Source organism: Magnolia sinica, chromosome 12 (genome assembly GCF_029962835.1).
Source record: "Magnolia sinica isolate HGM2019 chromosome 12, MsV1, whole genome shotgun sequence".
Classification (NCBI taxonomy): Eukaryota; Viridiplantae; Streptophyta; class Magnoliopsida; order Magnoliales; family Magnoliaceae; genus Magnolia; species Magnolia sinica.
In genome coordinates, this window is record NC_080584.1 from 66,890,356 (window position 1) to 66,908,774 (window position 18,419).

General features: G+C 38.9%; 1 protein-coding gene across 1 annotated transcript; it reads left to right on the forward strand.

The window, feature by feature from the left end:
• Positions 1 to 14,700: 14,700 nt before the first annotated feature.
• LOC131220596 (cysteine-rich repeat secretory protein 38-like) lies at positions 14,701 to 15,582 on the forward strand. Its single transcript, XM_058215423.1, has one exon. It carries the CDS (start codon positions 14,791 to 14,793, stop codon positions 15,514 to 15,516), a length of 726 nt encoding a protein of 241 aa, XP_058071406.1. The 5' UTR covers positions 14,701 to 14,790; the 3' UTR covers positions 15,517 to 15,582.
• Positions 15,583 to 18,419: the final 2,837 nt, after the last annotated feature.

Genomic DNA, 18,419 nt, shown 5'->3' on the forward strand with positions numbered 1-18,419 from the left:
TTAAACTTAAACCTACACCTAATCCTAATCTCAACTCCCTAACCTAAACCTAAATTTAAACTTGAAAACCCAAAAACATAAACCCGATCCCGAACTCGAACCCAATTTCCTAAACCTAAACCTTAATCTATTCTCAATTCCCTAAACCTATATCTTATAACCTAAACCTAAGCCTAAACCTAAACCTAAACCTCTAACCTATAACTAAAACCTAAACCTAAAACCTAAATGTATTCACAAATCCCTAAACCTAAACCTATACCTATCCAAATCTCAACTCCCTAACCTAAACCTAAGCCTAAACTTGAAAATCCAAACCTAAACCCGATCCCGAACCTGAACCCGATTTTCTAAACCTAAACCTTAACCTATTCTCAATTCCCTAAACCTATTGCTTATAACCTAAATCGAAACCTAAACCTATATCTTAACCGAAACCTAAATCTAAACCCATTACCTACAAGCTAAACATAAACCTAAAACATAAACTCAAATTCGTAAACCTAAACCTACACCTAATCCTAATCTAAACTCCCTAACCTAAACCTAAACCTAAACTTGATAACCAAAACCTAAACCCAATCCCGAACCCGAACCCAATTTCCTACACCTAAACCTTAAACTATTCTCAATTCCCTAAACCTATAACTTATAACCTAAACCTAAACCTAAACCAAAACCTAAACCTAAACCTAAAACCTAAATGTATTCTTAAATCCCTATACCTAAACCTACAACTAATCCTAATCTCAACTCCCTAACCTAAACCTAAACCTAAACATGAAAACCAAAACCTAAACCCGATCCCGAACCTGAACCCAATTCCCTAAACCTAAACCTTAACCTATTCTCAATTCCCTAAACCTATTGCTTATAACCTAAACCGAAACCTAAACCTATACATAAACCTAAACCTATAACCTAAACCTATAACCTATAACCTAAACATAAACCTAAAACCTAAATGTATTCTCAAATTCCTAAACCCAAACCTACACCTAATCCTAATCTCAACTCCCTAATCTAAACCTAAACCTAAACTTGAAAACTCAAACCTAAACCCGATCCCGAACCCGAAACTGATTTCCTAAACCTGAACCTTAATGTATTCTCAAATCCCTAATCCTAAACCTACAACTAATCCTAATCTTAACTCCCTAACCTAAACCTAAATCAAAACTTGAAAATCCAAATATAAACCCGATCCCGAACCCGATTTCCTAAACTTAAACCGTAACCTATTCTCAATTTCCTAAACCTATTGCTTATAATCTAAACCGAAACCTAAACCTATACCTTAACCTAAACCTAAACCTATAACCTATAACCTATAAACTAAACCTAAACCTAAAACCTAAATGTATTCTCAAATCCCTGAATCGAATCCTACACCTAATCCTATTCTCAACTCCCTAACCTAAACCTAAACCTAAACTTGAAAACCAAAACCTACACCCGATCCCAAACCCGAACCCAATTTCCTAAACCTAAACCTTAACCTATTCTCAATTCCCTAAACCTATAACTTATAACCTAAACCTAAGCCTAAACCTAAACCTTAACCTAAACCTAAACCTGTAACATAAACCTAAACCTAAAACCTAAATGTATTCTCAAATCCCTAAACCTAAACCTTAACCTAATCCTAATCTCAACTCCCTAACCTAAACCTAAACCAAAACTTGAAAACCAAAACCTAAACCTGATCCCAAACCCAAACCCGATTTCCTAAACCTAAACCTTAACCTATTCTCAATTCCCTAAACATATATCTTATAACCTGAACCTAAGCCTAAACCTAAACCTAAACCTGTAACCTATAACCTAAACCTAAACCTAAAACCTAAATGTATTCACAAATCCCTAAACCTAAACCTATACCTAATCCTAATCTCAACTCCCTAACCTAAACCTAAACCTAAACTTGAAAATCCAAACCTAAACCCGATCCCGAACCCGAACCCGATTTTCTAAACCTAAACCTTAACCTATTCTCAATTCCCTAAACCTATTGCTTGTAACTTAAACCGAAACCTAAACCCATACCTTAACCTAAACCTAAACCTAAACCTATAACCTATAACCTAAACCTAAACCTAAAAGCTAAATGCATTCTCAAATCCGTAAACCTAAACCTACACCTAATCCTAATCTAAACTCCCTAACCTAAACCTAAACCTAAACTTGATAACCCAAACCTAAACCCGATCCCGAACCCGAACCCGATTTCCTAAACCTAAACCTTAAACTATTCTCAATTCCCTAAACTATAACTTAAACCTAAACCTAAACCTAAAACCTAAATGTATTCTTAAATCCTTATACCTAAACCTACACCTAATCCTAATCTCAACTCCCTAACCTAAACCTTAACCTAAACTTGAAAACCAAAACCCAAACCCGGTCCCAAACCTGAACCTGATTTCCTAAACCTAAACCTTAACCTATTCTCAATTCCCTAAACCTATTACTTATAACCTAAACCGAAACCTATACCTATACCTAAACCTAAACCTATAACCTAAACCTATAACATATAACCTATAACCTAAACATAAACCTAAAACCTAAATGTATTCTCAAATTCCTAAACATAAATCTACACCTAATCCTAATCTCAACTCCCTAACCTAAACCTAAACCTAAACTTGAAAACTCAAACGTAAACCCGATCTCAAACCCGAACTCGATTTCCTAAACCTAAACCTTAATGTATTCTCAAATCCCTAAATCTAAACCTACACCTAATCCTAATCTCAACTCCCAAACCTAAACCTAAACCTAAACTTGAAAACCCAAACTTAAACCCGATCCCGAACCCGAACTCGATTTCCTCAACCTAAACATTAACCTATTCTCAATTCCCTAAACCTATAGCTTATAAGCTAAACTTAAACCTAAACCTAAACCTTAACCTAAACCTAAACCTAAACCTATAACCTAAATGTATTCTCAAATCCGTAAATGTAAACCTATACCTAATCCTAATCCTAACTCCCTAACCTAAACCTAAACCTAAATTTGAAAGCCTAAACATAAACCCGATGCCGAACCCGAACCCGATTTCCTAAACCTAAACCTAAACCTAAACTTGAAAACCCAAACCTAAACCCGATGCCAAACCCGAACCCGATTTCCTAAACTTAAACCTTCACCTATTCTCAATTCCCTAAACCTTAACCTATAACCTAAGCTAAACCTAAACCTATTACCTGCACTTATAACCTAAACCTAAGCCTAAAACTTAAACCTAAACCTAAAATCGAAATGTATTCTCAAATCCTTAAACTTAAACCTACACCTAATCCTAATCTTAACTCCCTAACCTAAACTTAAACCTAAACTTGAAAACCCAAACCAAAACCTGATCCCAAACCCGGACCTGATTTCCTAAACTTAAACCTTACCCTGAACCTATTCTCAATTCCCTAAAGCTATAACCTATAACTAAAACCTAAACCTATAACCTAAACCTAAACCTTAACCTAAACCAAAACCTATAACCTAAACCTTAACCTATAACCTATAACCTATAACCTGAACTTATAACCTATAACCTAAAACCTAATCCTAAACCTAAACATATAACCTAAAATCTAAAACCTAAACCTATAACCTAAATGTATTATCAAATCCTTAAACCTAGACCTACACCTAATCCTAATCTCAACTCCCTAATCTAAACCTAAACCTAAACTTGAAAACCCAAACCTAAACCCAATCCCAAACCCAAACCCAATTGTTGTAATAATGTAGCCCAATCACATGGTAAGAAACAAGAATGTATCCCTTTTAACACATGCCCATTTTTACAAAGCTTTAATTTTTGTTATTGTTTCTATTAACTTGAATTAAAACACTTTTTTGCATTATTTACTTGCATTAGTTTTATTTTAATGATCGGTTTTATTTTAAAAAGTGCCCACTTTTTTGGAAGAAGTTTATGCAATTTTTCATGATTCTGAATTATAATGTTTTGTTGGTTTAATATTTTTTTTTCAAATGAAAGACACAAAGAAAATTGTTGCTGATTTTTTTCCTTTTTTTATTTATGATGTTAAACTTATATGTATTTATGCGTGGATGAATGTAATGTGGATAAGATTGTTTATGTTTGGATGGATGTAGTTTATGTTTGAATGAATGTAGTTTATGTTGGATTTACATAGTTTGGGTTTAGATGGATATGAATGTAAATATGATGAAATACATTATATAACAGGTGTATATCAGGAAGAATACGATGAAATATATTGTAACAGGTGTATATTGATCCTCTCAAATTTGAAAATGTACTTTGAAGGCTCATAAGGGATGGTCCATGACAGTCCTTTTTAAGGACGGTTTGTGGCCATCCTTTGATGGCACATAAGAGACGGTCCATAATAGTCCTTTTTAAGGATGGTCCATGACCGTCCTTTTAAAGGACATAGACCGTCCTTAAAAAGAACGGTCCATAGCCATCCTTTAAATGGCGATAAGAGACGGTCCATGATAGTCCTTTTTAAGGACGGTCTATGACCGTCCTTTTAAAGGACAGTCCATAGCCGTCCTTTGAAGGCTCATTAGAGACGGTCTGTAACAGTCCTTTTTAAAGACGGTCCATGACTGTCCTTAAAAAGGACTGTCAATGGCTGTCCTTTAAAAGCTCATAAGAGACGGTTCATGACCGTCCTTTTTTCGTCAATAAGAATGACGGTTTTCGACCGTCCTTTAAGTAATACGACACGTCAAAATTTGACGGCCCTTGCAACGGTCCATGACCGTCCTTTTTGGTCATTTGATACGGTTTTGGACCGTCCTTTTTCGGTAGTTTTGGCGTAGTGTAATTACTAGGGTCTAATATGTAATATTTGACCCTCAACACAACCCCCAACCAGCATCCTGCTAGTCCCGAGCAAAGTATGCAAAAAATAAGTTGAGAATTACAGGACAATTTTTATATACTCGAGTGATTTTTGAGAACAATCTGGATATTAGAAGTCTAAGATTCATAAATGTTGATCATTAATTTCTTCTGGATGCAAGCACATGGTAGACTTCATAATCAAATTCAAAGGTATTAATCTATCAGTTAGAAAAATTCTAAACATTGAATTCCATGAGTGTATAGTGTAATCTCGGCTTATCATCATTAAAATTCATTTCGCTATTTCATGATACCATTAGTAAGTAACGAGAGCATTCAGAACACCCAAAAACTAAACGTGCCTCACAGATCATTCTTTCATTCTTCCAGCTTTTGACTTCTTTTTTATTTTTATTTTTATTTTAAGTAATGCCAAGGGGAAGCAAATCTTCACCTATAGGGAGCAAACCTATGGTGAAAACCAGTAGCCCCGCCTATTCCGAATGTCAACCTTGGGAAATCAAATCTTCATCTATAGGGAGCAAACCTATGGTGAAGATTATTCGACCAACCCTTTCAATTCTTCTTTATAAACTGATGCTAAAATTATTCAAGCTGGTTCCCTTCATGCTTAGTGATTACCAAGTTAATCATTCAATATCGAACTGGAACCTCAATGTGTAAGCGAGATGTGATATGTGAAATCATGACTCAATCAATGTTTACAATTTCTAATCATGGATTAATAATTCGGACGTAACTGTGAAATCTAACAGATAAGTAAGTTCACGAGTAGTAAATCACCAACATTCTGTATCCTGTAATTCTAAATCAAAGATGGTCGTCAAAATCACAAGAAAATCCAGAAAAATTTAAAAAAATTTACAATTTTTGCTCAAGACCAAGAAAACACTGATTAGATAACCTAATCTCCCACCCCCAACCTAGAATCTACATTATCCTCAATGTAAAAGATATATGAGCATGCAATGCACATAGGACAACGTAAGTAAATGAAAAGTGGTGGAAAGATAGTACCTGGAGGAAGGAATCAAGAGGCTTTTCCACAAAGATCTCAGCATGAAAGTCGGTCAGTACAAGAGTGAAGACATGAAAGCAAACTATCCTAAAATAATGTAAGAAGCAAACTAACCTAATGGCATAAAGCCGATTATCCTAAAACAACATAAAGAAAACTACCCTAGTCATATGAAAGCAGGGAAAAACTACTCGATCATGCCACAAAGTTCCTCTTCCGGCCAATATCTTGATAAGTTTCTCAGTAAGTTCCTCAACAGGATCATCCAAAAGCCCTTTTTGCAATAGGCTTGGACGCTCTGGAGCTTGACTTTCCAGAGAAACTTATGTACCTCATAAGAAATTTTTCGTTGAATTGCTTGAGGTATCCAGAGTATATACGATTCACCTATGACAGAAGAAGTTTCAACATTAGTATCCCATGGTGAATCAGAGACTACAAGTAGATAAAGTTCAGAAAAATTTATAGTAGGTGGTGTAGTCTCAACACACGCCAAAGTTTCACTCTTTAGTTCAATTTTTAGTTCATCATCCTTTAATGGTAAACATTTAGGATCTAGTGGAGGAGGTACTTCAGAATAAGGGTTCTCTCGGTCCATGACAACTACCAAGGTGTTGTCTTGCAAGGCATCCACTTTATCTTTTAACATAGGATCATTTGAATCTGCAAAGTATGCCAAGCAATACCAAGAGTTGGGAAGTTCAGCTGAGTGTGACTTATTTTTCACATTAGAGTTCGTGATGATCTGCCCAAGGAATCCATCAGCCTTGAAAGTGGACGGATGTACGCTCTCTTGCTCCAGTCTTGCACAAACAGATTGAAAATCAATAGGGGAAGCATTGATGTGATTACTTTGTTCATTGAAACTACTCAATCGAGGCGTTGAATTGTCAAACGTGTATAGCTCAGATAGTGGCCTCAACTGAGTGGTTTCAAATTCCAAGGTCGTAGCAAGCAACTCGTCCTCCTCCCGAATTACATCATCATTCAATTCAGGGGAGTGGTCCAAACATATCTAACAAGAGATAGAAGGGTCGGTTGTAAGGAGCTCCTCCACTTTTAGATCAGACATGTCAGGTGAGTGGAGTAGCTCATTATGACCGTTCTCTTCGTGTACTTCTCGATCATTGACCTGGACCAAACTTGAGATTGATTCTAGGGGAATTTGGGCTACTCGTTCATGGTCATCATCCCAATACACATCCTCGTCTAATTCCGTGCAGTGCACACTTGAGATAGGATCACTTTCCTCACATTCTATACCTAAATTCGGTTGAGGTTCAAATAAACTAACCTCTACCTCATCATTGAGATCCTGTGTGTCACGTAAGGAAGGTGTGTTATCATCATTGTATTTGAAAGAAACCCATGTCTCTTCACCATTCTTTTGAATAGTCATCGAGATCGACTGATCAGGAAATTGAACCGTATGCTCATTAATGGAATCCAACTCCTCATTCATAATTCCAGAGTTCTTCAAAGGCGAATTAGGATCACTTTCCTCGCATTATATTTCTGGAATGAATTGTGGCTGGGATGACCGAGCCTCCTCTATCTTTTCAAGGTGTGAAGTAAGTACTTCAAACGATTTTCTAATTTTCACAAGATATGCCATGTTATGCTGAAATGAATCCTCTTGGATCGTTTCTGGTTGGATCTCAAAAGTAGGGGATCCAAGAGAATAATTATTATAACATATTGTTGGTTCATTTCCCCAATTTTGATGTTTCCACTGATTAGCGTCATACGGATCATAGGAGGGAGAATCTGCTGGTTGGTAATAAATATTATCACTCATAATATAATCACGCATTGTTTTTTTTTATCGGATGGATGATAATAATTCTCACTCCCATAGTTATGATAACCCCAACACTCATGTACTGTTTTGTTAATCCGTGGGGTATAATTGTTCTCCTGCATATGATCACATAAGGACTTCTTAACCGGTGGATCTTTATATTCCGATCGGTTCTTGATGATAGTTTCAGAAAAGTTTTGGGACATAGGTTGATTTCCATCATAATCATCATCCCAATATATGTTATTCTTCTCAGCATACTGACGTTCCCACTCATACATATACATGGTGCAACCCTAACCCTGAATCTAATCCTAAGAAAAAGAAAAGATCCTATAGCAGTATGGTAAGTAAGAGGAGAAGAAGTTAGAAGGAAGTTACCAGATTGGAGTTCTATGTTAAAATCCTGCAAAAGGAAATAAAAGAAATTAGTTTCTAAAAACAGAAGAAATCCTAGAATTAGAAAGTTTCTAAAAATAAAAATAGAAAGTTAGTTTCTAAAAGTTTCTAATCCTAGAAAATAGAAAGCTAAGTTAGTTTCTAAAAAGGAAAAATTTTCTAAAACTAGAAAATAAAAAGTTACTTAAAGGAAGAATCTAAATCTAAAATTAGAAAACAAAAAAAAAAAGGAAAGCCTAGAATTAGAAATTTCTAAAACTAAAACCTTAATTCTAAAAATAGAAAAAGTAGAGAAATTGGAAAGGAATTACCAAATTAGAAGCTTATGTCATGATCCTACAAAACAAGAAAAATAGGTTAGCTTATAGAAATTAAATAGAAAAAAAATCCTAACCTAAAATTAGTAAAAATCCTAATCTTAAACTAAATCTAAAACCAATTAATTTCAGAAAACATAGCCGTCAATCCCCGAAAATGGTGCCAAAAACTTGTTCACTCCCCAAGTATAGGGTTGTGATGTAGTAATAAACTCGGTGAGACCGAGGTCGCATCCCAAGAGACTGAACCTTGTACGTAATCTGAAAATAACTAGAACTAGAACTAGAAAAAGATGAAATCTAAATCAGGTGGATTGAGGAATAATGGTGAAATAGTAAACTAAAATATGTAGAATTCAAAGGTAGGAAACTAGGGATTCAGAGGATCCACTTGTAGAGATCAGGGAGATCTACGGTCGATTCATGAACTCAACTGGACTTCGAGTCTCATCTTTATTCAGTTGGAAGATATAACCTGAAAATCAAATCTGAACGTCTTTTGATCTAGTTTTAGAGAGATAAGATTTAAGTAAATTAGAATGGATTCTATCACAAAACCATGCCCATGAGATAAAGCAAACAACAAAATTAAACCAATCTACTTCAATCTGAGAGATGTATGAATGGTAGGAAGGGTGCCGTCATCTAACCATGACCAGGAGACGATGGTAAACAACAGAGTTTCCTGACTTCATAATCACAAGAGAAAAAGGAAATACCCAAGCCATCGCAGATCTATTGTAATTTCAGTCACAACAAACCATTAACAACTAAAGGCATTCCTTAATAATCAAACTAGAATCAAATCAGTTCATAACATGAATCAAAACTATAGAATCGTTCCCATCACACCACAAGCTTCACCTCTTAGCCCTAGCTAAGAGGTTTAGCCCAACATGATTAGACTAAATCCCTTAAACAAAAATAAAATAAATAAAAAGAAAAACAAACTATAATCTCTCTCTTTCTTTCTCGGCCTTCACGACTGCCCCCTCCAACTGATTCCTCGAGTTCTCTCTTTTATAAGATCTACTGACGATGGCTGGGTCAGTGGAGTGTGTAACAAGCAAGTCGGCGGGTTTCTTACACAGCAGCGTGCACAAGCAAGGCCTGCGGACTGAGTTGCGATGTTGGTGGGGCCCATTATCAGTGTTGCGTGAGGAATCAACACCGTCCATCAGCTTCATGGTGAGATTTTGGTCTGAGATTGACTGTTTTGGCTGGCAGTTGAGGCGGCCCACCAAGTGGATTGCGCGAAGATTGTCCCGACGTCCAGCAAGGTGGAGTGCGATCCTTGTCGTGTCACTAACCGATCTCACCTATATCTTGGTCTTGATCATTGTCCAGATATGTTGGACGGTTTGGATCATGCTTTCGGATCGAAGTGATGGCCCACCGACGTTAGTTCGTAGCTCCCTGTTCAAGATTTCACAGCAGAGACTAAAACGGAAGGCTCTGTTTTTGAATGAGAGTCGGTGGGGTCCACATACTTGGTATCTTAGAAATCCACCACGTCCATTAGTTTCTCCTCGGAAAACCGTTTTGAGATGGTAGATTTTGGATTGGGTTGAGTGTGGCCCATTGAATTTTAAACCGGCCGTCCATTAGATGTAGTGGCATTGTTTCCATGCGTACACGTGCTTGGGTCTGAAAAACCACCATGTGTACGGTCGGTTTGACCTCCTGGGATGAATCGACGGTCCAGATGAACCACATGATCAACGGTGGTGGCCCATTCATCACTTCAGCATAACACCTGCGAACGGAGGAGAGAGAGATTTCCCTCTCGCTTTGGAAAGTCTGGCCAAACCGACTTTGACTGGGCTTCCAGTCCAGTGCACGTCCAGTCATATGTACTCCATATACATACAGTGTAGTATGGGGTCCATCATGATGATCTTACGCAATCTATTTCATCAATCTCTTTCCTTATATCTTTTTAGCAGTTGGGACCAAAATTGAGGCATATCTAGATTGCATATGGGCCCAGAAGCTGGATTTTAGGGGCTGATCTATCCTTGGGCCACTTTCTCGGTGATCCAATGGCTGAAATTTGATATGTACGGTTAATTTATGGTCCTCAGGACATGTATGTATTTTCGAGCCAAATAGATGGTGGGAACCTTATGATCTTGCATTCTGGACGATTTTCAGGCCACTTGAGCTTCAGTTTATCGATTTTCTCCGATCTCTGGCATGTAAATCCATCGATCTTGGTCCCCTGGGGTCTGTCCCTTGTCTTGGTGCGTCTTGAGTATTAAATTCACGCTTTTAGTACCTTTTTTCAGTCCACGCTTGTAAATTCACCTTGCAATAAAAACACGATTAACATAGAACATTAAACAGTACTATGTTTGTAAACTCATGTAATTACTATGGTCTAATATGCAATATTTGACCCTCAACAGGGATAACTATTCCAAATCCACGAAACTTCTCTGTACTCTTAGAAAAACCTTAAATCCATGAGGAAAAGAAAATAGAAATAATTCTAAAATATTTGATATAATTTTATCGATAGTTGTCTGTTCTCTATGTGTCCCTGTTACACCATTAATATAGAAAAAAAAAATCGTAATTACCAGAGATAGCAAAATCCTAATTCTAATAAAAGTCCTAATTCTAATAAACCTCTTCTAAAACCTAATTTCTAAAATAATTTAAAAAAAAAAAAAAACCTACTAGCAAAAAGAGTCCTAACATGATTACAAGTTATTATTAAAAATAAGGAAAACTAACACTCTAAAAATAAAAATATTAAAAAATTCAGAATTACTAGAAATAGCAAATTTTCCTTAAAAATTCATTTTTGAGTTGAAAGCATGTGTTTTCTGACAAAACAAATAGATACAACCCACTTTGTGAGTCAGTTTACCTCGAATGGCCCGTTTCAGTAAAGATTAATAGGTTGTGCGTCCCATAATGATACCTGGATCAAAAGTTATGGTCATTTACGGTCCACCTTCTTTTGGCCCAAACATACTAAGAATGTATTTGTAACACGTTATACAAGTTGGACGTCAAAGTAATTTGGGTGGAAGTAAGGTGCGTTCTAGTCTAGGTGGGATAGGTTCAAGTTGGGCTTACGACTTTGCAAGTGATTTTGGTTCTTACTGCATGGGAATTTCCGTGGCCCTATTTTTCTTGTTATTCTTCTTTCTTTTATCTTTTTATTATTATCATTATTATTATTTTATCTTTTTTTGGTGTTGTAAAAAGGAAGTTGTATTGATAGGTGAGGGATGCAGATTTTTGTGATGCCCACTCGAATGATTCTTCCACAAAAATTTCAAGATTAACAATGATACAGGTGGATGCTCTCACTTTTTTAGAGAAAAGAAAATTTTAACTGCATAATCGGATCCATCGAAAGATTAAACTTTTCAAAGCCATTAGGTCTCAATGAATTCTTTTCCACTGACCATCATTTAGAGCTCATTGCTAGCCTTCCAAAGATATATGATAAACTTAACACAGATAACAAATCATAAAGTAATAGCTGTGGAATGATATGATGCGCCTTAAGACTGCTTTTGGCCAAGATAGATCCTTTTGGCTGATTTCTTTCGATCCCCGGCTGTCATCAATGTCAACGGCTACCTGTTCTATGTGATGGGTCTATACTCATGAATTGAACACATCAATAAAATCATGAAAATTGACTGTAGCCATCTATTCAAGGCCTGAAAAATGTGGGGTTAAAATAAGTGTACATTCCATAAGAAAGAAAATAAAAATAAAGAAAAATCCAAACAGCTGGGGATTATGACAGTTCTCCACCGAGTCCAGTTTTTGCATGTTGCCTTTTCCACATGATGGCCTTCCAGATCAACAGCCCCCATTACTCTGACTTTCCACGGGTGTTGCACGTGGTAACCGCATTGAACCCCGTAGCATTTCTCTAGAAGATATGAATTACTCTCGAACTTTTTTTATCAATCCACAGAATTCAACGTGGAAATTCGGTACACCGGGCATAAGGTAAGCCTCCAACTCCATTCTAGAAACCGCATGAAACACTGGGTACCATGGGTCCACCGTATTGTACATGTAAATGCAGTCCGTCCATCGAGTCCTATACCTCAACTCTAGCCACCGGGGAGAAAAATCAGCTATAACGACAAGTCAGGTGAGGCGCAAGGCAGAACAATGGGGAATGCATGCCAATCATAGGTTTTTTAGCCTGGCTTCCACTGTGCTTATCATTCATCAAACCCGTTAATTTGCTGTCAGGCAGCAGGATGAAGTGAAGAAACGAAAATGACCTTGCAAGCAAAATAAAAAATACAAAATAAAAAATCAGGTGAGCCACACCATGTTAACTTGGCAGCATGAGGAGCAAATTTTTAGTTTCCCCATTGGTGGGCTGATCTGATTTTATTTTATTTTTCTCCGCTCCAAACAAGGATTCTCCCTAAATGAACTGAGTGGATTTACCATATAAATTAGGGTGGGGCCGCAGGGCTTGGGTGTGTTAGGCTGCCGCGGAAAACTGGCGTTCTTAGACTATTCCAGTCCATCGTAGATGGGTTAGAACTGGGGTGGGGATTAGGTGAGGCAAGGGCAATAGCTTAATGCTGACCTTATCAACAGGTTGATGGCAAATAGACGTTAAAGTGGGCACTAGGAATTTTTAACGATGGGCATTCAATCACCACTGTTTTCATGTGGTGTGGTCTATGTGAGATTTGTAGCTGCCTCATTTTTTGTATAATTCCCATAAATAATCGGTAAAACATCACGGGCGGCGTGGATACATGACACATAGATAGAAGTTAGCCCCGGGTGTGAGGGCCTCACCAAGTTTCTTACCTCTACCTCGCCTAGTCCGCGCCTTGAATGTTTTGGACGCGGATTGCGTCCTACCCGCCGTCTCCAGCTGGGAACGGGTTGGAGTGGCCACAGTGATGTATGGGTCTTATCCACCCTGTCCATCCATTTTATTTTTTTTTTGTATCGTTTTAGTGTATAATCTCAAGAATGAGGCAGATCAAAGGCTCAAGTGAACTATACAATTGGGATTAAACTCTTACCGCTGAAATATTCTCGAGGCCATATAAGTTTTGGATGGAGCCGATATTTTGTTTTTTCTCTTCATCCAGATCTATGCAACTTTATGAATAGGTTGGATGTCAAATTAACATCACGGTGGACCCTAGAAAAGTTTCAACAGTGAGAATCATTATCACCACTGCTTCCTGCGTTGTGGTCCACTTGAGCCTTGGATCTATCTCATTTTGGGGTTGTAGCCTAAAATGATAGTAAACAATGGATGGACGGTGTGGATAAGACCTGTACGTCACGGTGGCCACTCAAATCTCCTGCCCGTTCCCAGCAGGAGACCCGCGGTTGTCCATGAATTTTCCAGTTAATAAGCATGTCTGCTGGCTTCCATGTGTGACACACATTTACTAAGATCCTACCCATTCATCACGTGGACCCACTAAGAAGATTCATAGCACACAAATCAGCCCTATCCATATTTCAGGAGGATGACACGTGTAAGCTCGAATGCCCTGGAGTGTTGAAGATTGCATATTGAAACAGTCAATTGCTTAGGTCAACCCCATGCCCTGATCATCTTGTTGCCCGCAGCCGGAAGCCCAGCGCCCACCAAATGATGGACGCCGATTGCGTCCTACCCTTCCCGGACGGTAATCCATCAGGGCAGGGCTCTGTGGGGACCACCATGATGTAAGTGTTTTATCCACGCTGTTCACCGCTTTTCTCAGATTATTTTAATATATACCAAAGAAAGAGACAGGTCCGAGGCTTGAGTGGACCACAAAGTGGGGATTGAACATCCACCATTAAAAACTTCTTGGGAGCTGGAGAAGTTTCGGATCAAGCTAATATTTGTGTTTTCACTTCATCCACGTCTACATGACCTTATGATTAGGTTGGATGGTAAAAAAAACATCACGTTGGCCCTTAGAAAGGTTTACCTTAAAATGATCCAAGAAAAGCGTTAAATCGGGATGGATAGAACAATTACATCACAGTGGCCCCCACAGAGCCCTGCCCGCCCGGGCGTAGGACGCAAGGGCGTCCCCAAATGATGGGTTTCAATCGCAGTCCAATGTGCAGCGCGGCCAACTAAAGGGTTGACAAGCGAATAAGGTGACACCGACATCTGATCTTTGACTCAGTGGCACCCATAGGATGATGGCTTTCCATCGCAGTCTAATGTGGAGTGCGGCCATCCAGAAGGTTGACAATTGCATGAGGTGACACTAATATCTGATCTTTGACACAGTAGCAAAATCTTCAAAGAAAACTTCAAAGGTTACATTTCACGAACTGGGTTTTTTTTTTTTTTCTCTATTAAAGAGGTTTCATTTCTTCAAGGAAACCATTCACAACTCCGTTTCCATTTCTTCTCAACATGGAGCTGTTAAGATTAACCACTTTATATCTTCTATCCTTCACTCTTCTCCTTCATGGCCTCCATGCAGCAGACCCTCTTTGGCACACGTGTTCAAGCCCAAAAAATTACACAGCCAACGGCCCATTCAACAATAACTTGAACCAATTGCTGAGCTCTCTCCCCACCAAAGTTTCTGTCAAGGGCTTTGGGATCGGCTCCGTAGGAAAGCGCCCAGATCAAGCAAATGGGCTGGCCTTATGTCGAGGCGATGTTTCAAGCTCTGATTGCAAGACATGTCTTGTAGGTGCCATTAGCGATGTTCGTGATCTATGCCCGTACAAGGAAGAGGCAGTCATATGGTTTGATAACTGTCTCTTGCGCTACTCGAATGACAACTTCTTTGGGAAAATTGACACCGTTAACGGGTTCTATATGTGGAACACACAGAGCGTAGATGACCCCGCTATGTTTAATCAGAAAACCAGGGAATTTCTGCACCATCTGTCACTTGATGCTTACCTCAATCCATTGATGTATGCTAGTGGAGATATGGATATTGGAAAACATGAGAAGCTGTATGGTTTGGCTCAGTGTACTAGGGATCTTTCTAGTGGGGATTGTAAGAAGTGCTTGGAGAGTGCCATAGGTGAACTTCCGGCCTGTTGTGACGGGAAGAAAGGTGGAAGAGTTATTGGGGGGAGTTGTAATATAAGATATGAACTGTACCCTTTTGTCAATGCCTAGACATGGCACTCATGTTTGTAGTTGTTTGTGTTATCTACTATATTAAGCAAATAAGAGGGGATGCTTGTTATAATCCCCGTTGAAGCAGACTGTGGTGTTAACTTCGTTTGTGTTCCTTTCTTATTTTATTTTATTTTTATTATTTTATTATTTTATTATTTTTTTTAATTCTCAAAATTAAAATTTATTGAACAGCTAGCATAACTGTTCATACGCAAATTTCGGACATGACCTACAAAAAGCCGGCCGGGACAAACCTATCATATACCTCCCCACTGTATCAAAACTTAAGAAGGAATAAAAATCCACCAACTTCTACGTATCATCTTAGTGCATGAGATAAAATATGAGGCGGATTAGAGATTGTAGTGGACCACACGGAGGGCAATGATGTTTGTATGTTATAACATTCCTAGGCACACAATGGGGTCCCTGTTTATCCAAATCAATCCTAATCAAAGCCTATTGGTCCCTTCTCGAGCTGCTCTACGCGGTGAACAGAGTATATTATGTTAGCGGGGCCCTCTTTAACATTAGAACCGCGACTTATGACAACCACGACCCATATAAAATCACAACCACGACCCATATGATATTGCAACTATAACCCATGACAACCACGACCCATATAGCATGACAACCACGACCCGTATAACTTCACAACCACGACCCATGTAATATGGGTCGTGATTGTCATGTTATATGGATCGTGCTTTGCATGGATCGTGGTTGTCATGTTAAATGGATCGTGGTTATCATGTTAAACGGATCATTGTTTTCACATGTTCACTTCCTTTACTATCTTGCCACAGTTACCATAACTTAAGGCCTATGTTGGGGTGATCCGTTCCATCCACCTTGTCGGCCAGCTCGCCATGGGCCCAAAAAGTCCTGACTTATGCAATGTCCACTTCTAACAAACATCACAATGAGCATGGAAAGTAACAACAGTCACCATTATTTTCTGTTATATGGCCCACACGAGCACTGGATCAGGCTGATACTTGGGTCCTAGCCCTAAAATGACAAGGCAAAAAGGATGGGCGGCATGGATTATACACATACATCAATGTGAGCCCATATGGGGCATGGTTTGCATGGATCGTGGTTATCATGTTAAATGGATCATGGTTGGCATGTTAAACGGATCATGGTTTTCACGTGTTTACTTCATTTACTATCTTGTCACTGGTACCATAGGTTAAGGCCTACAATGGGGTGATCTATTTGTCGGCCAGCTCGCCATGGGTCAAAAACGTCTTGACTTGGGCAGTGTCCACTTCTAACAAACATTACAATGAGATTAGAAAGTTTCAACAGTTACCATTATTTTTTGTTATGTGGCTCATATGAGCACTGGATCAGGTTGATACTTGGGCTCTAGCCCTAAAATGACAGGGCAAAAAGGATGGGTGGCATGGATTATACACATACATCAATGTGGGCCCATATGGGTCGTCATTTACATGGATCATGGTTGTCATGTTAAATGGATCGTGGTTTTCACGTGTTCACTTCCTTTTCTGTCTTACCATTGTTACCATAGCTTAAAGCCTACGATGGGAAAATCCGATCCATCCACCTTGTCGGCCAGCTCGCCGTGGGCCCAAAAGGTCCTAGCTTAGGTAGTGTCCGCTTCTAACAAACATCACAGTGAGCATGAAAAGTTTCAATAGTCACCATTATTTTCTTTTATGTGGCCCACACGAGCACTGGATCAGGATGTTAGTTGGGCCCTAGCCCTAAAATGACCAAGTAAAAAAGGACGGGGTGACATTAGGGGTGTACACGAACCAAGCTAGCTTGGTTAGCTCGCTCGACTTGATTTGAAAAAGCTTGATTCGACTCGGATCGAAGCTGAGTTTGAGCCGAGTTAAGCTGATTTTTCGAGCTCGAAAATGAGTTCGAGCAGGCCCCAGCTCGACTCGTCTTGGATCGAATCCAGCTCAAATCGAACTCAGATCAAACCAATTCGGTGACTAAGTTACTTTGCCATTGATGTTGCTCACCAACTGTTTGATAAAATGACTCAACGAAATGTGGCCAGTGGTAATGAAGGTATGTACATGAAATAAATACCCTTTTTCTCTTTGCTTTTCTTGGTTTTTATGTTTCTTAGAAGGTGTTTGATAGAATACCTATAAAAACATTGCCTCTGTTTGTAAACCAGTGGGATTTTGAAGTTGCAGTTCAAGTGTTTGTGGAAATGCCTCAATGGTGAACTCAGCTTGAACTCAACTCGAGTTGGCCTGAGCTGCTGACCGAACCGAGCCAAGCTGGCCAGTCAAGCTTGAGGACCGAGCCGAGCTGAGTTCAAGCAAGGTCAGCCAGTGGCCAAGCCGAGTCGAGTTGAGGCCAGCTCGACTCGATGTACACCCTTAGGCGGCATGGATTATACACATACATCAATGTAGGTTTATATGGGTCATGGTTTGCATGGGTCGTAGTTGTCATGTTATATGGATTGTGGTTGTCATATTAAATGGATATTGATTTTACGTGTACACTTCCTTTACTACCTTGCCACTAATACCATAGCTTAAGACTCATGATGGAGTGATTTAATCCATCTACCTTGTCGGCCAGCTTGCCGTTGGCCCAAAAAGTCCTTACTTGGGCAGTTTTCACTTCTAACAAACATCACAGTGAGCCTGAAAAGTTTCAACAGTCACCATTATATTCAATTATGTGGCTCACACGAGCTCTCGATCAGGCTGATACTTGTGCCCTAGCCCTAAAATGACAAGGCAAAAAGGATGGGCAGCATGGATTATACACACACATCAATGTAGGCCCATATGGGTCGTGGTTTGCATGGGTCATAGTTGTCATATTATATGGATCGTGGCTGTCATGTTAAATGGGTTATGGTTTTCATGGGTTCACTCCCTTTATTATCTAAC